The sequence below is a fragment of the Physcomitrium patens genome, chromosome 7, assembly GCF_059467195.1.
Source record: "Physcomitrium patens ecotype Gransden chromosome 7, ASM5946719v1, whole genome shotgun sequence".
NCBI classification, from domain to species: domain Eukaryota; kingdom Viridiplantae; phylum Streptophyta; class Bryopsida; order Funariales; family Funariaceae; genus Physcomitrium; species Physcomitrium patens.
The window spans coordinates 9,453,116-9,476,053 of NC_143416.1; the positions used below are offsets into that span (position 1 = coordinate 9,453,116).

Sequence of the window (22,938 nt, forward strand, 5' to 3'; positions counted from 1 at the left end):
TCTTCTTTTTGCGTTTTTTTTAATTTTGTGTGTATGAAGTCCTGAAGACTTGTGCTATGCCCAAGGTTACGCTAAACCTTGTGATTAGGTTTGGTTCAGTTCCAGTGTGGCTCCAATGTAGTCAATACTAATGTGCTTAAGGCATCATCAAACTAACTAAAACCATGTTGTTTGTTGCTGGTTTGTTTATGTCAATAATCAGTTACGTCTCATCGTATCCTTCTGCAGTCAGTGGGAACGATAGAGCCCACAACGACCCCAAGAAAACCTAATCAAAGCACTGCAGCTTGGTATGGAATTTCATGAAAATGCAATATCTTCTACATTTTGTTTCGTCACATACATTCTGAAAGCATTTTACACATCGCGCCGAGGTAGTTTTGTGCTATTGTACGCAAGATTCAGGTCTACAGTCGCAGCTGCTTCTATTACAGGTTTGTCAAAAAGATCCACATAGGTTACAGGTACAGACGGAATTGACGAATATGTTGTCGATCTTTTTGTGATTGTGTTAGCAGTGACCTCCAAAATGGGCAACCATTTCCACCAACTCTGGCCTCTCATAATCTCTTGCAAGTGCTGGACTCACCAGGGCAATGAGAAGCGGATGCCCAAATGAATTCCACCGCGATAGAGACACCTTCGGTAGCACAGTTCGAAGTCAAGCCTCCTGACAGTCTCCTCTCTGCCGACATTTTTCATGATCCGCTTGCCCCCACTCAACAAAACCAACCCCTATCAACATGACGAAAAAAACGATCGGACGACAGAAGCAGGACGTGAAGAAGCCAAATCCAAAGTCCCCAAAAACAGCGACGACGTCGTTGCCTTCAACACCCTCACCAATAACCTCAATCCCCTCAACGGGCCCATTACACAGTGTTGCAGAGTCACCTCCCCTAAGTGGCGAAGACAGTTTGGGGGACTCACTGATGATAATGGGGGTGGCAATGGAGCGTGCTGTGAAGGAGAAAAGCCACCAAGGGGAAGAAGAAGTGGGAGCAGCAGCAGCAGCAGCAGCAACAGAAGTAGTAGAAAAAGAAGGTGAGCAGAAGGAAGACAAGGACCACCAAGAGAAGAGAGAATCCAAGAGGGAGCTGAGTTTGCTGCAATCGGTTCAAGAGGCGCAGCAGAACCCAGATTTCCTGCAGCGGCGCAGGGTGGCGGCGGCGGTGATGAGGATCCAGCGAGACGCAGAGCTCGCTGAAGCGGAGGCCACGAGGCAGCTGCAGCTGAAACAGCACCATCACCAGCATAATCAGCATCCTCCTTCTAATCATCCTGCTAATCCTACTATTCTCAGTGCTAATGACCACCGTTATCTGTTGGGCATGCATTATTTGCCTCCAGTGATGCATGATCCTACCACCCTGAACCGCTACCGTTTCCAGGTTGCAGCCCCTGAACTATATCACCTCATCACCCTCTATCTATCTATAAATATATTTATATATATATATGATTCATTGTTAGGATTTCCTCTCATTTCTTTCTTTGTTTTTGTTGTTGTTGTGAAGATTTTGTATATGATAAGTAAGAAAAACTGTCTATGAAGTGCTTGTTGTAGGCAGCCAAAGCATGGGCCAAGGCACAGGAAAGAGTTGTGGAAATGGGCATGAATAAGAAAAAGGTCCCAGTTCGTGAAAGTGGGTTTATGACAAACACCACAAACATGTTGTGGAAGATGTGGAAGTATTTGGAGACCTTTTGTGGCTCCATCATGGTGATTGGTTTATTGTTTGTTTGTTGTTTGTTTGTTTGTTTATTCATGTCTTTTTTCTTTTCTTTTTTTAATTTGTGAATAAAAAAATGGCTTACTGGTCAATGAAACAGATTGAATTGTGTGGAAAAGTGTGCTTCAAGTTAATGCATTTCTCACAGTGAACTGTTGTTTGTGGGTTTTTGGGAGCAGGAAATTAAATTTTGGTCAAAAGATTTGGTTTGGCTCGAATGCAGTTTTGGGTCATCCATGATGATAACGTTTGCTTTTTTGCGTTGGGTGTTTGTTTTGAATCTTGTCCTTGCATTGATATGGTTTTGCGCAATCATACTTCCTTTCATTCTTGCGCCCCCATTATCCTTTGATTGGCCAACATTCAAAAAGGCCTTTCAAAACAAAAATTTCTTACAAGCTTTGCAGGTAGCATTATCATACCTTTTATTTAATATAATTACATGAAAAGCACAAAATATTCTTGTTAGTCTTGAACATCAAAAATATTTAAATCTTGGATTTTTTTTTTTTTTTTTTTTTTTTGTTCTTAAATTAAGAGGTTTTTTTTGAAGGTGCAATAACTATTGTCAAGTTTTATTTTATAAGTTTTTGAGTTGGTTACAATGTAGGGTATTGGAATTGACAAATCTTTTATTTACTATGGAGGATATGATTATATGCGTGGTGAACAACACACATGGTATAAAACGGATTACATGTACCCCCTAACAATTGTTGGAACAATTATTTTTTCAATTATAGCTATATTGAGAAGGTATAACTATAATTTTATTATTTTAAACAATTGGTAGTACAAGTCCTTTTGTATGTTTAAAATATGTACTTTATACAAGTTCTACACGGGATTCATCCTTCAAATCATGTCAACACATAATTCATAATACCATTTAACTTATAATATTTTATCCTGTAATCTGCTGATTGTGTTTGTACAAAGTTTGATTAGTGAGCAAGTAACGTTTAAATTCCACCATTAACTCTTGCATGGTAATGGTATTCTTACAAAATAAGACATGAAATGCTAAACCATTAGCAGATCTTATGCAGAATAACAAAACAAATCTTGGAGGCAGGCTCTAAAACAATTGGGACATCGCAGAATGTATTATATCCTTTCGCAACTCTTACATTTGCTTCATGGGATTTTCACATCACTTCCTTTGAGGTATTATTCCACTCACAAGTTGAACTCATCATATAATATTACATATAATATTTTTTTCACCAAGTTTTTTATTTTCTATTATTCCATTCCATTTTAATTAAATGGCCCACAAAAATCGATTGTTGACCTAGTTTAATTCTTAATATGTAACTTGAATTTAAAAGTACAACATAAGTATTTGTGTTCTCTATTTCTATTTCCACACACCTTATAATTGACATGTTCAAATAAATAAATAAATATATTGAAATTTGCAAAGAAATCATAGTTTAGTTGAGACATTTAAGAGGTGTTTCTAATTTAAAGTATGGTTGGTAGGGGGCAACAATTATGCGGAGAGGTATACGGATGCAAGTGCGTGAAAGACTAGCAGATGCCAAAAATAAAATAAAACATCTCACATACAAACCTACTACCTTAATACGGGTATTGTTTGAACTTTGAACTGCTTCATTCTCTTTCTTTCTTCCTTAAAACATCCAAATTTGAAGCCTGTTTTAGAGAGAAGTTTGAGTCTCATTCAAATAGGAGTGGTAAATAAGAATGCATTCCTAGAAACAATAAATGACTTTGCTCTTAAAAACAATAGCTAAATAAGAACTTTCAAATTTTCATCATCACTAAAAAAAGACTTTAACTCTTGTTCAAATATATGTAGCCTTTTCATAGGATTCGAAATAATCATAAAGAAAAATAAAGGTATTATTGACAAAAAAATAAAAATAAAAATAAAAAAATTAATTGGTGTCTACATTTCTTTTTTCTTTTAAGGTGATGTTATTTTGATAAATTTATTGAGGAATTATAGTTTATAGAATGGAAAATTTGAAACTTCATTCGTTTTAATTTTACATCATTAACACTTGGTCCATTCTTAAGATTGCAGAGGTACACTTCATTATTATTATTATGGCCAATGTTGTTGGGTGCATGTGCGGGATGTGAATACATTCTTGTGACATACGGAGACTCAATTAACAATAAATTGGGTATAATATTCTTATTTTTTACTCTTTATTTTTAAATAACACCATGATGCTAACCCAAGGAACTCTGATGTGTTTACATTAGCATGAAAGAATGAATTTTTATCAATGTGTATGAATGATCTTTATGAAAAAAATTATTGATAAGTTGATAAAAATTGATAAAAAAAAACCATTTTGAAATGAATGAAAGGAGTTTATGCGGACTCCATATTTATGTCCATAGTCAACAATGTGAGTCCGTGGGTGGTGAAGATGTTGGTAAGAATGCAAGAGTGGAAACCCGCAACCCATGAAAAAGTGACCATTATCAAACTTTACTTTTTGAGGGTTTTCAATGTGTCCACCATTCTTTGGAGGTTCAACCATGCAACTTTTTCACTTGATAAATAAAAAAGAAATTAAAATTCTAGTTATTAAACAAATAGCATCAACATGTTCAAGATCATACATCTAAGAGAAGCAATTTCTCAGTGTTTTCAAGATTCAATTTTATTTACTTATTATCTATTTATATATAATTGATAGGATCAATAAATAAATAAAGATCCATGTATTCATTTTTTTTTTTTACTTTGTTTAAATGGTTTAAGACATTTTTTGAACATTCCAAAATGGAGTTTGATGCTAAAATGAGCGATGAAAATATATAGGTCCATATTAACAATTCAAGCCTCTTGGCAAGAGATAGAAGGTGTTTCCAATAATGTTAAGGTTTGTGTCCGTGCTGCGGATTGTGGTGATGGCTTTGTATGTTGTACTTCCGTAGACATGGGTGAATGGCATCTTTGTGCTAAAAATGAGGTTAGTAGTTTTCCATCAATATTATTCATTCCAAAATATAAATATCACATATCCTACATAAATGTTTTATGTTTAATTCTTCTCTTCTTTCTTTTCAATTTTTTTTTATTATTATTATTTATCTAGAAAGGAAATCTTTAAAGATTTTGTATTCTTGAAACTATAGTATAAATAAACATTCATAATTACAAACTTGGTTTTTGTTTTTGTAAAATTTATGGTAGATAACAAATCCAATTATCCTTAATTTTATTTCAAATTTTTAAAAATAGAAAGTGGATTTCAACCATTGTATACATATAATGTAAAAGTATAATAATAAAGGAATTGAAATGGATAAATATAGATAGGTTATTGTGTGGCTGGATGTACGGAGAATTGGGTTGCAAGGGAGTTGCTTGGAATGATTGGCATCAATACCCTATTGAATGTGGGAGTCTCTATTTTTATTGGACTTTTCAACCTTTTGTGGTATGGGGTACTTATTCCACTTACCAATCTACACTATTCAATAGTTCACATACATTTGAGTTATGGTTTTTAAAATTTTAAACATGGATATATTTTTAAAAGCTTATGCTTGTTACAAGTGTTGTGTAGTGTTGTACAAATGTTGGTTAATTTCAATATAATTACAATTATACAATGAAATTGGAGCAGATTTTCAAGTCTAGATATTAATAGATTGAAATTTAACTTTTTCAATTATAAATCTTAAATTTTGTTAAAATTTCATTTAAAATTTTAAAATTTATGAATTTAAGTTACCTTGAAATTTCAAAATTTTGAATTTACCTTTACAAACACTCCTGAGTGTTGAGAAAATTAATTTATTTCACATTCATGAAATTTGAAACAGAAATTATATAATTGAAAAAATAAGTCATGCTTAACATGAAATTTAAAAGCCCTCCTTAATATGGATATTGTAAAAAATGTAGACAAAATGGAGTCTAGACATTACAGATTTTGTGGTGGACATTGTATATATCCAAGCATTGGTGTGGATAACATGCACATATAGCCCCTTTGCTTGTCTAGTGGGGGCATTGTGTAACTTTGTTACATTTACTGGATACAAGGTACCTTTCTTCACACCAACATTTTTCACACTAAAAACCATGTGAACATACATTGCATTGAATTTCCATGTTCTTCTTTGAATAATAATAATAATCATTATCATAAACAATTCTGAAATACCATTTTATTTTTTATTTTCTTACTGTTTTTTCTCCTTTTAGTATGTGATCTTTTATACGTGCAAGCCCGTGCAAAACCCATATAGTGCAACGAGCACAGACAGGCTCACATATGGCATGCTCTTAGCAACATTGCTACTGAGCGTCATCCCCATTGGGATCGAGTTTGTATCACCAAGTGCAGCCTTCTGTGGTCCAATCAATGACCGCATTTCTATGTACTCTGTGCTCAACAACTACATTCAGGTTCCTCCTCCTCACACAACAACCCCATTTATATTCCACTGAATACATTAGTAACAAAAAAACTATTATTATAATTATAAAATAGTAATATTTTTTTAAAAAAGAAATCCCTGAAAGAAAAGCCCACTTCCTTATCCGCAAACCAAAACTAAAGAAACCAAATCCTTTTTACCCCACGTGACATGGTTTTTGCAGTATTGAGTTTCCATGGCTCTTGTGTTACGTTCTCTCTTTCTGTGCCTGTGTCTGTGTCTGTCGGTATATATGTATGTCTCTGTGTGAGTTGTATGTGAGTGTGTCTATGTGTATGTGTCTGTGTGTGTGTGTGTGTGTGTCTGTGTGGTTGTTTGTTGAGGGAGCCTTGTTGGGGATGATGCAGCGAGCGCCGAAAGCATTGGCGATGGTGGTGAGCGTGCTGTCCAACACATGGCTGCAGTGGGGAGCCATTCTAGCCCTGCTGCTGGGCGTCGTCGTCATGCAAGCCAAGCTGAAGCAAACCAATGCTTATGCTCGCCTCACCAAACGAGAGCTTGAGATGTCGCGCCGTTTGCTCGTTCATAAAGATGGACCTGCGTATGGCCGACTCAGCATTGAAGGTGAGACTTCGCTCTTGACTCTCTCTCCCTCTTCCTCCCAACCTATACTCCCCCAAAAACACCAGCTCTTTCCTGCCCTCAAAACTAGTTTACATGTTTCGTCTGTTTCAACCTGTGCTCAGAGGACGTCGGCATTGATATACACTGAGAAGCCACAACTGCCCCGGAGGAGCCACACCCAGCCCTGGGAGGATGTGTTGCCTCAACGGGAGAGGACTGCAGAAAAGTAGGAGTGGCAAGAAGGCACAATTGATGTAAGTGTAAATCACCAGTTCTGATCATCTGCCACTGTGACAACCTTTGAAAATAACCGGCCATCTCATAGCATGTACAGCGTCTAGAGAGGGAGTGGATGGCAAAACTGGAGAAGAAAAGAGAAACAAAACAAAACAAAACAAAAATAAAACCAATTAAGACACCTGCAAGTCTTGAAACCGAGACCAACGTTGGCAAATTATCTGGGAAGGTGTGCCCATCTAACTCTGCTTTAACAATGTCCTTCACGCTACACTGGTCACCATCCAAATTATGGTGACGGAACTCAGGGTTGCAGACTCCGAGGCTATACATTGAAAAATGGAGTAAAGAATTTTTTTCCTTTTTCTTCTTTCTTTTTTTTCCCTCTGGAAACAAAAATGGTGCTATCCCCCCATTGGAGGACGGGCTGTGTCACTAGCTTTATAAAAAAGGGTCTTCTGGACATAATAGAGCATGTAGGCTTGCGAGGCTCGGACATAGTCTTCAGTTACGCGAGTAATCCAAGCATCATCGCATTTGTACCAACACTTGTTGAGACGCAGAAACGATACGTAGTGTCCCGAGTCTAGCTTACCGGAATGAGTGACTACAGCAAAAAGCTCAAACTCCGACGGGCTTTGTGAGGGTGGAAGATTACTTGCATCACCACTAACACTCAAGAGCCTATTGCCATGCCTCAATCTTACAATAGAAGATGACATATACGGTAACAAATCAAGAAATAAAGGAAACTGCACATAGCGATCAAGCTTCTTGGGCTGGTTACGAGTGAAATCAAAGCGCTTTATGTGAAAGCACAGAACTAGTGGGACTTTCCGAATAGACATTTGCTTGATAGATTCCTGTCGAGTTTGACATCTCTCGCAGAAAGACTTTTCGTTTGCTCCCAAGCGTTCAGGTCTGGTAAAACGGTCTAAACAACCCAGCAATGAGGAAGCCCCCGAAGCACTTGAAGCTGCTCTAGACGTCCGGCCACCATGTTCAGCATGTATTATTGATTCTGAGAAGCCTTTCTCTGTTCCAAAGTCGGGCTCAAGGTCTAACGAAATATCAACACAGGGGTCATATGTAGTGGAGGTTAAATCACATACAGTGCATGTTACATCGGACCGAAGAAGTCCTGAGAAAACACGGTGAACTTTGCAATGGCAATTATCATCTCCGGACCTGTCAAACCACATATTATCAGAATCTGGTCATAACGAGAGAAAGCCACAATCGGTATGCAAAATGTGACAGGAAACGGTCGTCATTTAACGTTTGCGGGTCATGATACAATAACATCTTCAAAGAACACAATAAAAGAAGCTGAGGGACAAAAGCATACCTCGTCGTCTTGCACGAGGAGGTTGTGCCTCCTTCATCATGTATGCCAGAGACTAAGGAAATAAAAAATTCGTGTGCATCTTGCTGCTCGTACCCTGCCAGGTTTGAAGCATATCGCCACCAGCTGCATTCACATCAAAAGGTTGAACGTTATCTCATTCATCCATTTATCAAGTTGAACACACGAGATGGTAACCTCGATCCATAAACTTTTATGTATGATGGATTTGGATTCTTTCTGATCGGATGCAAAAAAGTAAAAAAAATTTACCCCACTACGCTGAAGTGAAATCTTACCAGCTAAAAAAACCCTTACATAAACACATGCGATTTAGCGAACCCAGCTCAATACAAGATCAGAGTTCAAATTCATGTGTGGAAAAAATTATTGCATGTTGAGAAATCAATTCACGATTAAAGAGGAAATATAAAAGTAAAGATAGAAAAAAAGAGGGGAAACGTGAGATAGGCTTGACGGCACCCAGACGATAACACACATGAGAGTAAGTCCGTCTGGATTCTAAGTACCAAGTGAATTCATCTACTTTACACGACAAAAATAATTAATTAGTCTAATTTTTAAAAATTAAATGTATAAAACAGAGAGGGACAAAACACGCTGTTGGAACATAGAATAACAAAAACCTCCCAACTAATAGCTGTACCAAGATTATAACGAACAGAGTATGATGGGATTTGATTACTCGTTGCTGCTTAGTCACATGGTGATACCTCACATAGATAGTGGCTGCTAATGGCAATGCTAGAGAGAGAAGAAAACCAAAAACTCTTCTAATGCAGTAGGATCAATCCATGTATAGTCGAAATTAACAGGAATAAATTAAAAAGGTCTCTGTTTCCCTCAATTCTGAAATGCAGGACTGCATAACTCGTGACGAAGAAAACATTGCATTAACATATGAAAATTCATACAACATGCGAGCGAGTTCACAGGAAAACACAATTAGTTCACCCAAAGCCGAGTAACGCAACGGTAAACTCCAGGCAATGCGAACATCACACACCTGTACAAAAAATTGGCTGGACTGTAAGGCGTCCGATCTCCTGAAAAAGCTGCAGTGAAGATGATGTCCATATCACAACCAAGGCAAAGCTGTGCATCCCCCCGCTGGCACATGGCTTGGTTGTGACGGTCACTCAAAAAATAATTTCGCAATGGTGGTGTGTGGAGAAGTGCTTGCAGCACGGAATTCATGAAACACGTGTTTCCAAGATTATTAAGGCCTCTTAAACCAGCTGGAAGCTTCTTGCCATCATTCAAAGGCGTGGAGCTCTGTTTCAAACCCAATTGCTCCTGACCCGATGCCACCCACGGCTTATACTCGATGCTTCTCCTTCGCTTCCTCGACTCATGGCTATTCCCAACTTCCCCACCGCAAGGTGAAGACACAACCAAACCCGACACAGTACGCGACCCCGCCCCGAAATCCCCACATCCGTCTCTGCCACATCCGCTCCCCACATTCTTCTTAAGATTGTCACCCACATCACCCGCATTTCTCCGCCTCTCCTCTGTCTCCCGCCGCAGCACATCCGCCCGCGCCGCAATAATTGCTCGATCGAAATCCACATCGTATACCTGATCGCCACAGAAGCAACAAAAAAGCTCTGCACGCTCAATGTCCACAGCTATACCATGCCCGGGGTTATCCTGCGCATGCGTCCGCGCGTGCAGCGCATCCGGCGGGCTCCAGCAGCCAATAGTCCCACAAACCACGCACGCATACAACCTCCCCCGCGCCCGCGAGCAGCTACCGCACCGCGGCACCTCCTTGGCCTCCCGCTTGATGCAAGCCCTCCCCGAGGCCTCCGTCTTCACGCACCTCTGCAGCACTCGCAAACTCTCCGACCCATTCCGTGCGCGGTACTCAGCCAAATGCTCACACGGCACGAGCCTCGATGCATCGTCCCGCCGATTCTCCCGGTGCTCATGCTCACGATGCTCGAAATTCTTTGAACCCATGCCGTAACCACATCCCCGCCCCTGCTGCAGAGCCCTCCTCTTCTCCCCGAAACCCTAATCTCCCACCACCCTAACTGGATCATTCAAGGTTGTATCGATCAGCTGAACTCAATCTCCCCATGATTTCAAACCATCTCAATGTCACGTTCCCAATCCACTCACAGCTTGTTCATGCATCTTTGCAGATCCCACCGAAATGCCGATGCAACGGAAGGGGCCTCCGCCTCTCCAACTTGCCGCGATGGTCTTCCCTCACCGCGGTCCCATTGCCAGTGTGAATCCCTCCCACGGCCCGGATACCCTCTCCGTAAACATCGGTTACGTATACCCTTTAGAAAGGGTATCAATATAAGTGAGGCCCTGTGAACGATAACATGGAGAAGCTATGGGGATGGGCACCAATGAGTTACAACCTGGGACTCCTGGGTAGGGTATCTAATTACCTGAGTATCCGGAGTAAATTATTCTGGGCTTTCCATTCAGGAATTCTAAGAGTATGTTCCCTAAACAACAATCCTTCTATTAATGGCGTTTTTAGTACAGATAATGTACCTGAATTTTATATTTATTTGTTAAAATTTTCATCATAATATGTATATGTGTGTTTGTATATAAAACTTTAGACATTACATGAAGGAGATTGATGTGAAAGCATCAATATTGATTGGTTTACAAAATGGTTATTAACAAATGACTAGAACCTTCAACTAACAAAGAGAACGAGGAATTAAATAAATAACCAATCAGTTACACAAGCAGTGCAATTGAAAACATGGAGAATGTTGTTTACTCAATGGATTTATTTTTTATTTTTTATTTTTTTGCAATTGTAGTAATAATAATCACTGTTAAAAAAACTGTGATTTTACAATTACCCACTCTCAGTTATTTAACAAAATTTATTTTTTCTATTGTTCATTGATAGATTCTAAAAGCAATTATTTTTTCCTTAAGAGCTTCCATTCAAAAATCTAAGCAATGAGCCACCAAAACAATCAACCATAAGTTAATATTTTTGAAAGAGAGATTGTAAATGAAGAAGAGATTGAGACTGTTAATTGAGTGAAACATTGTTACGAAATTCTTGAACATGTTTACACATTATAAATTTGGAATAAGAAGATAATAAAATTTTCAAAAACAAGAAATAAAATGATTGGCAATACATGTCTAACTTAAATAGTTCTTTAGTGGAATGTCTAATTGTAGGATACATTGGAAAATGCAAATTCTTACATCAACTTAGATCATGGGTTGCTCACCCTAATTAGAACACATTTTGAACACATTCCTAGAGATATATGAAGGATTCAGTCATAGTTTGGAACAAGAGAATAAATGAGGTGGAGAATAAATGATTTGGAATGTTCTTTAAATGGTTTTGAGATTTTAGGATTTTTCAAAAATTTGAATGTAGGCTTACCTACTTTGATTTCATTAAAAAAAACAACATGGCTACAAACACATTGAATGGAATGGTGATATATGATGTCTCAAGTCTCCTTTTCACCATGCAATCTTACTAATAGACATTTGAGTATTTTTACAATGTTCTAGACAAAGTTTCTCTCCACCTCATTTATTCTCTTGTTCCAAACTACACAATAAAATCCAAACATATAAACTATGTTGTTTCAGTGTGATTAAATACTTTCTTATATCTTGTTAGATTTTATGCCTTGTATACCTTCTTTCATTTTAATATGGTCATTTCAATATCTTAATGTATTCCAGTACATTGGATTTACTAATTCACTTTTATCTTGTGTGCAAGAATTATTTTTCTCTGTTTTTTGTATTTTGTTTTTGTTTTTGAACATAAATTTACAGTTTCATAACATTTTGCACAATTTTCATGTTCTCAAGTGTCAAACAGAAACATATAAACTTGCATTACATCTTCATGGCATAGATATATTTTTAATAGAGTTGATAATTGATCAATCAAAGTGTAAACCAGCAAAAAAATAAACCTTATGTCCAACAGCTTAACTTAGTTTAATTCACTGCACATACACTTTTAACACATGACGAATTCCGAATGGTCAAACTTAATCATGTAGGTTCAGTCCTTAGATCAAGTGTTCGTTAGATTTGTGCAAATTTACTCATGACATGCTATTGTAAAATACCCAGATTGCACAAATCAAGGAATGCTGATGATCCAACAAAACAAAACTATATTTAAACAAATTGACTGCACGAATACATAAACTATTCTTAAGCAAGGCAGCAATCTAACAGCATCTCCTACATTCCTGAATTGAACTAGGAAAAACTGCCCCGGAGCAGTTAGAAATATAGTAAATTTTTGGATGTGAAGTAACAAATACAAATTTCTGGACAATTAGTTACTGTTTTGCAGAAAATGAAGCAACCATGCCTCGGTTTTCATAGATGGCAAATTACTACAAGCACGAGAGCCTGTCCAACATTTGCGAAACCTAAAGAAACGTCATTCGTGAATGATGGCATGTACCAGGAAGGACCCTTGCGAATCGTAGTCTTTACGCTACTCTGGATTATTAGAAATACTTAAAATTTGGGCCGAATGTGCACAGTTTCAAGTTGAATTGTGCCATGACATTACAAGTGACAGGGAAACGCAGAAGCAAGAGAACCACCACCTGCTAACCACAATCAAAATGAAAGCAACAACACTATTGCACTTGTCGTTCAAATACCACCCTTCACAACATCTAAAAGATGCCGATGCATAGGCGCTAAAACTACTCTAATCACCAATTCCTATGTTTACTGTGCAACTCCAACCGAAACAACACCGACAATCTGAGAGAACAATTTACTGTCATATGCTTGCTTAATTTGGCTTTGCTATCTCTGAGGAACATTTGTAAACTCAATCAGTCGCAGCTTCTTTGTCACCAAAGTTCTTGCACCACATTTGAGATGGCACAGGTCGCACAGGCATCAAGGGCCGTTGCTGCACATACCCAAAAAAAGAAAATTCACACGGAAAAATCAAGACTCAGTTTCATGATGATGAAAACACCCATTGAAACAGGAAATTCGGATTGGAAGTAAAGGTGGCACGAATCTGAATTAGATTTCGAAGTACATTCACTCTGGGATAGGTGAAACCTACATAAGATTAGAGGAAGAAACGAGTATCACTACTTTGAAGGACACTCTATGAAGAAACAATTTCACATGAATAGATGCACAGACCACGACGGACGCAAACCACATCACATCGACGCGGGATACAACCCTTATCCTCCAAGAACCACGGTGCAGCTCAAAGGTCCGTGGCATCGATTCTACGCAATCGGAGACCTAGAACGACTTCATTCCCAACTAGAATCTCACCTCCAACTGAGCAGACTTCATGGCAATCGGAATGCACACGGCGAAAATGCCAGCGAAAGCAATCACTGTGTTGCGGCGCCAAAGCTTCGGGTGACACCACCACCCTCCCGTAGGACTCCACACCTGTGTGGGGTACCCAGGGTAATGCGCGTCATGAGGAGCTCCACCCATAGCTTCAGCGAATTCGCAACCCTAATCTCAACTGATCGCAGTACTCCGTTCCAAGCAAATACGATCGTCTCACTCTCGCTGCGGCATGGAGAAAGGGTTATCACAGCTGAAGGTGCGACGCAGAGTTTCGGCAAAAGGGCTGAATCTATACCCTCCATGTCGGGTATCACGATAGGGTATACACCACTTCACACGCGGGTGCACGGTTTCGCACAGTAAAACGAAAGCCAATACGGAAAAGCTAGTTATATATACCCTGAGCTAACAACCAGGGTATAAAAGGATGGTATGTTCAGGGCAGCAATCTGTGAGATGATCCGGGTATCGATCAACCCTCATCCGAGAATGGGTGGGGGTCCATTCGTCGCTCTTCGGAGAACCTCGAAGCGTTTGTGGCGATGCCAATTGATTGCAAAGTGCATCATCTTTTCGGCCACTTCGCTCTTCTGATTGCCTCATAAGCCGATTGTTGGCTGGATTGCGTGGTTTACCATTTTGTGGCTGTGAATCCTGGTTCATGCGGCGCTCCATGAGAGCGCTCCCAGCTTCCGTGAGAGAAGTTGGAGCCATGGCCTCTGCTTCCGGCTCTCGCGTTTGTGCTAATTTGTCGCGTGAGGTGAGCGCGAGTTGGATGGTTCGTTTGTCGAAGGGTTTTAGATGGAGAGTCTTGGGGGCGGAGAGTATTTCGAATGCGTTTTTACCCAATGTAGTGTGTGGGAGAGTCTTCTCTCTCTCTCTCTTTTTTTTTTTTTTTTTTCCTCATTCCAACCCCCCCCCCCCCCTAATTCGTGTGGGTTTCGTTGCATTCGAGTTTTGCACAGTGCGTAAGCTCAGCTCCAATCGCCTCTTCTGGTGGCAGCTGCAAGAGGTCCTCGTTTCTGCCTTCTCGACGAGTTGGTGCTCTGAGGTCTGCAGCGTTGGTCTCTGGCCGCGCTAATGGACTCAGCATTTTGCGTCATCCAAGGATTGTTAGCACCTGCGATGCTGGGTTTATCAATGTCAGGAGCGAAGCAACCGTGGCTGGGAAGGCAGCTCAATTGGAGCAGGCCGAGTCGCAGGCTGAGGTATCGTGAGCCTGTGTAAAGCTGTGGACGTTTGGTGAATTTCAGAGGCAGAGAATCTTAATTTTGAGATAGATGATGACAGTTGGGAAGGTCCAAAAGCTGGAGAGACCTAATTGAACGAATCCTTCAGCGCTTTTAATGTATGTCATGAGATGAACCGATTAAATGATAGTCCCTTCTCCTTGCCATTGCAGCTGGACCAAGAGAAAGGCCTTGAAACTCCACAAAAAATCAGAGGATATCCTTTTCCAGAGATAGAGGCTCGATGGCAGCAATACTGGGAAGATAATCAAACCTTTCGGACTCCAGACGTGGTGGACACCACTAAGCCAAAATATTATGTCCTGGACATGTTTCCATATCCCAGGTTTGTGTCTTGAGCGGCGGCTTCAATGGAGTGCTTAGTTGGTAATTTTTATCACCAGTATTGCCGGTCCACGTAATTTGGGATTATTGTCGCATATGGAATCACTTCAACCTTGTTCATTCAACAAGAGGATGAAGCTGACGATAGTGTGTACGTCTTCAGTGGTGCAGGCTTGCATGTTGGCCACCCCGAAGGTTACACTGCAACTGATATCATGGCCCGCTACAAACGAATGCGAGGTTTTAATGTGTTGCATCCAATGGGCTGGGATGCATTTGGTTTACCAGCTGAGCAATATGCCATCCAGGTTTCTTTTTAGTCCAAAATATTCGGTCATTGTATCTCTCTCGAGATTCGGTAGTTACGCCTTCTTTAATTCTTCCTTTGTCGCTAAGCAGTTCTATTATTGCGAGCTTGTAGGGTAAGGTGTCTGAAGTGCCTGGATCCAATCATGTAGTATATGTGACAAGTTTATTAGCTGTTCATTCTGTGATGAGCTCAGCTCATTCCCGATCGATGAGCTAAGAGCTTTAATGAGGCGCGCAACCTTCACATGTTATAACTGATGATACATATCACAAAATAACCTCTAGTTACCAGACATGTTGAAACTGAATTTGTTTTTGATTCTGTTGCAGACAGGAACTCATCCACGAGAGACGACGCTGAAAAATATCGACCGCTTTCGTTCACAGGTAAAATTTCTCAGGAATTCTCCTAAACTCTTTATGCTGGAAGGTTTAATTGAGAGAGTCCGTTCAGCTGTTGTTTCGCTACGGAGGTCTCTTGGTTCCTTCTCATTTGGTTTTTGTGATTTTGCTCCCAGCTCAAATCACTTGGCTTTTCATATGATTGGCAACGGGAAATATCTACGACTGAGCCGGACTACTACAAATGGACACAGTGGATTTTCTTGCAACTATTTAAGAGGGGCTTGGCATATGAGGTAAACGTTAGCATATTGTTAACTCAATTTTTCTTGAAGTTTTTAGACGCGTCTTTTAACCTTAAACCCTAAACCCTTGGCTTCTCTCTCTCTCTCTCGATGTGTGCGAGTGGCATGTGTGTTCAAGATGTTGGAGAAAGTCTTCTTCAAATACGCGGATGGGCATGTTCTGTAAGGATCGCAATTAATCTTTGTCGTATTTGACAATGTTTTGACTACCTGATTATTTGGGCCAGGCAGAGGTTGCTGTGAATTGGTGCCCAGCACTTGGGACAGTCTTGTCTAACGAGGAAGTTATCGATGGTCTCAGTGAGCGTGGAAGTCACCCTGTCATCCGAAAGGTTCGTTCATAACGATATTGCCGCTCCTTAAATATGGGTCTACTTTGTTAGTTGGATTGAGAAGAATTTACGGGGTTCCTTTTTACGTGTTGCGTTGGTAAGTTGATCAGAACCACATGAAATATTTGGTGTTGTTGAAGTCCGATTTCCGCCTAAATTAATCCCGATTAGTGCTGCACATGCGCTACAGCCAATGCGACAATGGATGCTGAAGATTACTCAGTATGCTGATCGTTTGGTGGAGGATTTAGATGACCTAGATTGGCCAGAAAGCATCAAAGACATGCAACGCAACTGGATTGGCCGTTCTGAAGGTGCTGAACTTGGTTTCCCAATCCTGGATGGTAATGGGACACTGCGGGATCTGAACGTGCGTGTTTATACAACCCGACCTGACACTTTGTGCGGAGCCACGTAAGTATTGAAGCTCCTAACTTGATTTCCTCCTGGACGATAGAAGCAAGTACATTTGCAGGCACAATGCAGGTGATTTTATCAGCAGGAGTCGAATGTAGACATAGTTAACAATGCACATCGTCGTGCCTTGGTTATGGCTTAACATTGTCGATGATAGAATGCAGCATTTTCTAGGAACATATTGAGTGAAGAGGGTCAATCAACCTTGAATTTCTGCAGGTATCTTGTTGTGGGTCCTGAGCATCCGCTGCTACAGCAGATAACATCAGACGATCAAAAGCAGGCAGTAAGTGTGTCGGTCGCTTGTCCCTGTGGTTGGTGTGGTAGATTCTACATGATTGAACTAGTGGATAGTTTGTACCCTGGTCTTGCATGCCTCAGTCCTTTGGTTTAAATTTCCTGCTCCAGACTCCAAATTTATCGCCGTGAGAGAAATTCAATCTGTTGTACATGCGTATTCTAACTATGATCGGTAACTTCATTGTAACCCAATAAGACGTATCGGAACGATATTTAGTATGAGTTACAATAAGTGACATATGACCCTGTAGGTGGCTGAGTACGTTGAAGCAGCCTCCAAGAAGACCGATTTGGAGAGAACGGAACTACAAAAAGTGAAGACAGGTGTTTTCACCGGTACATATGCTAGGAACCCAGCCACGGCGGAAGCCATTCCTATCTGGGTGGCAGACTATGTTTTAGGCGGGTAGGTTCCTCTTGCCTCTCCGTTCGTTACGCTGTGTTTCATCTCTAGTGATGAAGCTTTGCACTTGCTTCCCTAGTCCTGTCTATGTCGTCCTTTTGTTTGCCTTTATGTTGTATTGCTGCTCTTCTACCTCATGAAAGTTGTACTTCTGTAGCCTAATTTTCAAACTCTCTGTCCTGAGTGAGCATCTCAAATATTCATCTAGAACATGGTACCTGAGGTTTTTAAGCGTGCTGCAGCTATGGCACAGGGGCAATCATGGCTGTTCCTGCTCACGATTCCAGAGATTTCGAGTTTGCTAAAGCTTTCGATCTTCCAATGCGTCTTGTTGTCTCCCCTAATGACGGCAAAGAGTGGGATCAGGAGAAAGCTTATTCCGGAGATGGAAAACTTGTCAATTCATCTTATGAAATTGATATCAATGGTTTATCTACAAGTGAAGCAGCATCCAAAGTGATCCATTGGCTTGAGCAAAACGGATTTGGTACGAAGAAGGTGAGAAATTCAGCAGGCTTAGTGTGTTGATTGAGCAACCCATGTCAATAGCCTCCTGAATAAATTTTTCAGTGAAGTCACTCGTATTGTTAAATAACATACTTTAAAACTCCACTTATACAGGTTAACTACAAGCTACGAGACTGGCTATTTGCTAGACAACGATACTGGGGGGAACCCTTCCCATTGCTGTTACTCGAGAACGGTGAAATCAAGGCTGTGCCAGAGAGCGATCTGCCCGTGACTTTACCAGAAATAGACGAGTTTACACCAACTGGAACTGGTGAACCACCTCTAGCTAAAGCTACCTCCTGGGTATTTCCCACAACACGCTTTTCCATTTCTTTTATGTTGCTTCTGTGTTTTCTGGCATTTTTTAAAATTTTTTTCACTTCTACTTAACCATAATCTTGAAGATCATTGCGGTCTTGGATGCTGTATTTTAGGCAAGTCGTGCTAATTATATGAATCTTTTAATTTTCGCAATGGCGATGATGGAAGCACCTACTAGCAATGAATTTTCTTGTTTGTGGTCATTGGAGCTGAACAATATGATGGACGATTGACAGGTGAATACTACCGATCCAGAATCAGGGAAACCAGCTCGTCGTGAAACAAACACTATGCCGCAGTGGGCTGGTTCCTGCTGGTATAATCTTATCCTTCCTCACATATCAGCGTATATCCGAGTAGGATTGTCGGTTTACTTTGTATCAATTGGGATATCAACCTTTTCAAAAATTGAGCTTATTTGATCTTGTTTTCAAATGTAATGGTCTAATATTTGAGCTGTGTAAGTTCTACCTTTGTATGTTTTCAGCATTTTATTCATCACTTTCTCTCATTAAATTGCGCTCAGTGCACAGCGTTATAGGGTCTCAGAATCTTGCTTTTCGTCAAGTCGATGTTTTCTTACGATTTGCGGCACTCAATAATTGGCATTTCTCAAGAGTATCCGAGTTATGAAACTTATTTCAGTTAACCATGTTCAGAGCGTGTAGTGCTCTTTCCCAATTTTTTGCTGATGTACTGGAATTGCTGTAATGCATCTCCTCTTTTAATCAGGTACTATTTGAGATTTATAGATCCCAAAAATCCCAACGCGCTTGTTGATCCAGAGAAGGAGAGGTACAGTGCTTATTCCTGTTGAGTTTAGTAGTTAATACAAAGTTCACACATGCCCAAGTTAGTCTGATTGTTTTTCTCGTAGGTCTCAATGTCGACTAGTCATTTCTGCTCAAATCACGAAACCAACCTGTCAGTGCAGATATTGGGGCCCAGTAGACTTGTACGTGGGAGGCGCTGAGCACTCAGTTCTACATCTTCTTTATGCACGGTTCTGGCACAAGGTAAGGAAATTGCTCAGCAAATTTTCATGCTGTTGCACATCAACTTAGTCTGTATTATAAAAAGCAGTAAGTTGTATAATATGGCCCTCTCGTATTTATTTGTACGGCTTTCAGTCCTTGAAGCCATATTTCAACGAACACCTTGTTCTAAAGATTCAACGCAGGTTTAAACGGATACGAAGTGTCTGCTGGAGTAGTGGATAGGATTTTCAACTTTCAAAGTTTGAACTCTGCCGGATATGAATTTAACCAGTCTAACTGAAACTTGTGGACGTGATGTATCGCTCACTGTTTTTTTCCAAGGCTACTGATAAAGTAATGATGGAGTCTTCTCCATCAGTTTGTAGATTGCCTGTGTCGTTAAAAATAAGTGCTTGATAAACTCATTGTAACTAATGAGACCACATCTTTAACAGGTACTTTATGATATTGGTGTCGTTTCCACCAAAGAGCCGTTTCAGTGTCTGGTGAACCAGGGCATGATTCTAGGCGAGGTATTTGCCTCACTTTATATTTATCCATTCTATGCAAATGTTGCATCTGTTTCGCGCAGTTTTTGTGGGTTTCCAAGACGCTGTAATAGCCAAAGCAGTTATCTTTTGATGACGTAGTTCCTTGAACAATGACATTTATTGTGTCTTACCTCGGATGTATGGTTCACTACTTATTGAACATCATATTTATCACAGGTGGAGTACACAGTTTTTAGAGACACCAGAGATGGAAGTTTTGTTTCGGCTGATATGGTGGACGGAAGTGATTATTACAAAGATGAAAGGATATCAGAAAGTCTTGTAAGTTGGGATCTTTCTGTCTCGTATCTATTCTGTCTTTCAGCAGACACGAAATAATTGAAGAGTCACTTTATTTGAATAAATGTGATTCCACGTTTATTTGTCCATGCATTCCTGCTAACAGGTGTACGCTAGGTGCTCATGCTCTTTAATTATGCTAGTTTCTATTTTCATAAATTTTCCTTTGGAATACATAGGTTTTGAAGTCCTTCCTGGTACTTAGTTTCTTAGCTTTCCGTTACAATTTTGGTGGCGTATAAATTCATGTTTCATTTTCTGCTCAATTAACACTAGTCAAATCCTTCATTACATATGCTATTTTCTGGAAGATGAATCTAGTCGGGAATCATTTAAAAAGTTCAAGGCTTCTATGTAATGAATCTTGAAAAAGTATTAAATTATACATCCATATTGATTCAGGTTGTAAAGAAGGGAGAGTCTTACGTGCTGAAGGATAATCCTAAGATTAGGGTAAGCTCCAGGGCACACAAAATGAGTAAGAGTCGAGGGAATGTCATCAATCCTGATGATATTGTAAGTGAGTATGGTGCGGATTCACTGCGACTCTACGAGATGTTCATGGGTCCGTTGAGGTGTTATTCTCTATCCTTCATAGCTCAAAATTTCTGTCTCCAACTTCTTCTTCAGTTTGGTCTCCTTTCTCATGTATTACCTCTTTGAATTTTTGGATATTCCCGACGTAGATCTTCTTGACTCAAAAATAGTTCACAGCATTGATTTTAGTTCTTATTATCATGCGTGTTGTGAAATAGTATCTAAATATTGAAACCTTCCTCGTCCTTGGACACTATATCACCTCATCTTGTGATGTAACTCGCCTTTTCCTTCACATTCTTCATTAGGGATGTCAAAATATGGAGCACAAACGGCGTTGAAGGAGTGCACAGGTTTTTGGGACGTGCATGGAGGCTTGTGGTTGGGTCGGCCCTGCCTGGAGGAGGTTACCCAGAGCACACTTTGGCAACTGACGGTGCTCCCTCCAAGGAGCAGCTTCGGGCTCTACATCAGTGTATCAGCAAGGTCAGTGTTTGTACGGGTGTTGAGCAAAAGATGTTGGTAATACACCCTCGCTGGTACTTCCGTGCAATGACTTCCACAATCAGTGATTGTTCTACTCTGAGAGAAGTTTTGGACGAAACTTGCAGGTAACAGAGGAGATCGATAACATGCGATTCAACACCGCAATAGCTGCGATGATGGAGTTCATCAATGTTGCAAACAAGGTGCGCAAGCTGTGTTTGGGTGGACATGTGTTGAGGTACTCTGAAATAGTGAAATGTAGACATAGGCGCTGCAATTGACACTCCCACAGATATGTATGGACATGGATGTTTCTAATGAAAAAAAGATGTAAACTGTTGTGTTGTGTTGTGCAGTGGACTGACCGACCAAAGGAAGTGCTGGAACCGTTTGTGCTATTGCTGTCACCGTTAGCCCCACATATAGCGGAAGAGCTGTGGTGTAGGTTAGGTCACTCGCAGAGCCTGGCCTACGAACGCTGGCCCGAGGTAAACGTTCTGTGGCTCTGCTCCTAACGCTCGCGTACTCAAAGACCTTGGAAACGCGACGTTTTCCTCATAAACAACTTGTTAATGTCACTGTCAACGCTTTTGCAATCGAGGGTTTCGATGCCATGTCAGCACGGAAACATTTGTCCTGAATGGATTCCTTCTGAGCAAGTATTTGTGGGATGGGAAAATCATATGACATCTGGTTTTGCTATTTGCAGGCGAACCCGGAGTATTTGAGAGAGGATACCATGACGCTGCCTGTGCAGTTCAATGGGAAAACAAGAGGCACTATCCAGGTTCCGGTTGGAATCGATCAAGCTGCTGCCTTGGCAGCTGTTACCGAAGATGGTAACTTCACAAAATTCCTTGAAGGCAAAGAAATCAAGAAGACGATTTATGTCCCGGGAAGGATACTGAATCTGATCGTGAAATGAGAGTGTAGGAAATAACGTTAAGCTAAGAGTAAATCAGAGTTGCAGAATATGTAGGACAATTGCATTGTATTGCATAGATTTTTTCTGATGTCATGTATTGAAGACATCCTCAGTGGTATTGTATTTATATTTTTATGTCTGCAAGGGCTCAGTTAATGAATGCAAATTACCAGGTACCGCATTTTTACGTGGCATTCCATGGATATCACATTTTGCTCATTGTTGTATTTTGAAAATAGAAGTTTTTATAAAGAGCAAAGCATTTAGCTCCTGCTCTAAACTCATATTTTCTGGAGTTGAAAGTTACAAATTACATTTATGAGACGGATGATTGCTGGCCACTTGGCGTATGATTGGAGGAGCATCGGATCGAACTGACGTCATTGAAAGCATTAACTGAAAAATACTGACCAAAGTCTAAGTTGTTCCAATGTCGAAATCAGCATGCAGCTTCACCTGCACACGGCATTGCAGCTCCACGTTCCGGGAACCCAAGTTTTGCATGCAACTGTGGCCCTGTGGACGACAGTGGTGGAGTACGTGTTGGAAAACATGGTAAAAAGTACAGAAATTTGGATCAATTGTTAAGCAGTGCATCGGCTAGTAGTTTATCACCTTTATTTGTTAGTTTATTTATCTTCAAATCAAGTTGATTGCATTTAATGGAAGCACATACTTATCTTGTGACTT

At 40.2% G+C, this 22,938-nt stretch overlaps 4 protein-coding genes across 8 annotated transcripts; 2 read left to right on the forward strand and 2 right to left on the reverse strand.

Annotated features, from left to right (window-relative positions):
• Positions 1-60: 60 nt before the first annotated feature.
• LOC112284978 (uncharacterized) lies at positions 61-7,343 on the forward strand. 5 transcript variants are annotated; one of them, XM_090251904.1, is made up of 15 exons: positions 61-434; positions 593-1,391; positions 1,568-1,723; positions 1,913-2,140; positions 2,344-2,489; positions 2,783-2,900; positions 3,219-3,326; positions 3,787-3,889; positions 4,080-4,245; positions 4,540-4,690; positions 5,037-5,168; positions 5,632-5,772; positions 5,935-6,138; positions 6,518-6,734; positions 6,857-7,343. In XM_090251904.1, the coding sequence occupies exons 2-15, from the start codon at positions 744-746 to the stop codon at positions 6,880-6,882; spliced, it is 2,544 nt and encodes an 847-aa protein (XP_090108030.1). In that variant the 5' UTR covers positions 61-434; positions 593-743; the 3' UTR covers positions 6,883-7,343. The 5 variants fall into 5 exon arrangements, with proteins under 5 accessions (XP_090108030.1, XP_073391526.2, XP_090108029.1 ...); XM_073535425.2 differs by having other exon boundaries at positions 61-290; positions 516-1,391; XM_090251903.1 differs by having other exon boundaries at positions 61-290; positions 519-1,391.
• LOC112284280 (ubiquitin C-terminal hydrolase 22) lies at positions 5,631-10,569 on the reverse strand. Its single transcript, XM_024523964.3, has 3 exons — positions 9,344-10,569; positions 8,320-8,442; positions 5,631-8,159 (listed from the first exon to the last, which is right to left on the reverse strand). The coding sequence occupies exons 1-3, from the start codon at positions 10,300-10,302 to the stop codon at positions 7,376-7,378; spliced, it is 1,866 nt and encodes a 621-aa protein (XP_024379732.1). The 5' UTR covers positions 10,303-10,569; the 3' UTR covers positions 5,631-7,375.
• Positions 10,570-12,778: 2,209 nt separating this feature from the next.
• LOC112284315 (uncharacterized) lies at positions 12,779-13,861 on the reverse strand. The gene is made up of 2 exons (XM_024524017.3): positions 13,633-13,861; positions 12,779-13,246 (listed from the first exon to the last, which is right to left on the reverse strand). The coding sequence occupies exons 1-2, from the start codon at positions 13,801-13,803 to the stop codon at positions 13,163-13,165; spliced, it is 255 nt and encodes an 84-aa protein (XP_024379785.1). The 5' UTR covers positions 13,804-13,861; the 3' UTR covers positions 12,779-13,162.
• A 438-nt stretch (positions 13,862-14,299) lies between these two features.
• On the forward strand, positions 14,300-22,424 carry LOC112284960 (leucine--tRNA ligase, chloroplastic/mitochondrial). The gene is made up of 22 exons (XM_024525383.3): positions 14,300-14,419; positions 14,625-14,867; positions 15,062-15,234; positions 15,397-15,541; positions 15,873-15,929; positions 16,061-16,180; positions 16,417-16,521; positions 16,712-16,935; positions 17,158-17,224; positions 17,490-17,644; positions 17,884-18,139; positions 18,263-18,454; positions 18,709-18,788; positions 19,205-19,267; positions 19,407-19,488; positions 19,905-19,982; positions 20,178-20,282; positions 20,703-20,875; positions 21,146-21,323; positions 21,449-21,526; positions 21,680-21,811; positions 22,033-22,424. Exons 1-22 carry the CDS (start codon positions 14,321-14,323, stop codon positions 22,246-22,248), a joined length of 3,021 nt encoding a protein of 1,006 aa, XP_024381151.1. The 5' UTR covers positions 14,300-14,320; the 3' UTR covers positions 22,249-22,424.
• Positions 22,425-22,938: the final 514 nt, after the last annotated feature.

Excerpts from the sequence above, each read along its gene's own strand:
- LOC112284978 (XM_090251904.1), top strand. The coding sequence starts at position 744 with ATGACGAAAAAAACGATCGGACGACAGAAGCAGGACGTGAAGAAGCCA. Across the intron at positions 4,246-4,539 it reads GTGTCCACCATTCTTTGGAG|GTCCATATTAACAATTCAAG; the intron begins GTTCAACCATGC and ends GAAAATATATAG. Across the intron at positions 5,773-5,934 it reads TTACATTTACTGGATACAAG|TATGTGATCTTTTATACGTG; the intron begins GTACCTTTCTTC and ends TTCTCCTTTTAG.
- LOC112284280 (XM_024523964.3), bottom strand. The coding sequence starts at position 10,302 with ATGGGTTCAAAGAATTTCGAGCATCGTGAGCATGAGCACCGGGAGAAT. Across the intron at positions 8,443-9,343 it reads CCAGCCAATTTTTTGTACAG|CTGGTGGCGATATGCTTCAA; the intron begins GTGTGTGATGTT and ends ATGTGAATGCAG. Across the intron at positions 8,160-8,319 it reads TCCTCGTGCAAGACGACGAG|GTCCGGAGATGATAATTGCC; the intron begins GTATGCTTTTGT and ends GTGGTTTGACAG.
- LOC112284315 (XM_024524017.3), bottom strand. The coding sequence starts at position 13,803 with ATGGGTGGAGCTCCTCATGACGCGCATTACCCTGGGTACCCCACACAG. Across the intron at positions 13,247-13,632 it reads TGAAGTCTGCTCAGTTGGAG|CAACGGCCCTTGATGCCTGT; the intron begins GTGAGATTCTAG and ends GGGTATGTGCAG.
- LOC112284960 (XM_024525383.3), top strand. The coding sequence starts at position 14,321 with ATGCGGCGCTCCATGAGAGCGCTCCCAGCTTCCGTGAGAGAAGTTGGA. Across the intron at positions 15,235-15,396 it reads GACATGTTTCCATATCCCAG|TGGTGCAGGCTTGCATGTTG; the intron begins GTTTGTGTCTTG and ends GTACGTCTTCAG. Across the intron at positions 16,522-16,711 it reads GTCACCCTGTCATCCGAAAG|CCAATGCGACAATGGATGCT; the intron begins GTTCGTTCATAA and ends CATGCGCTACAG.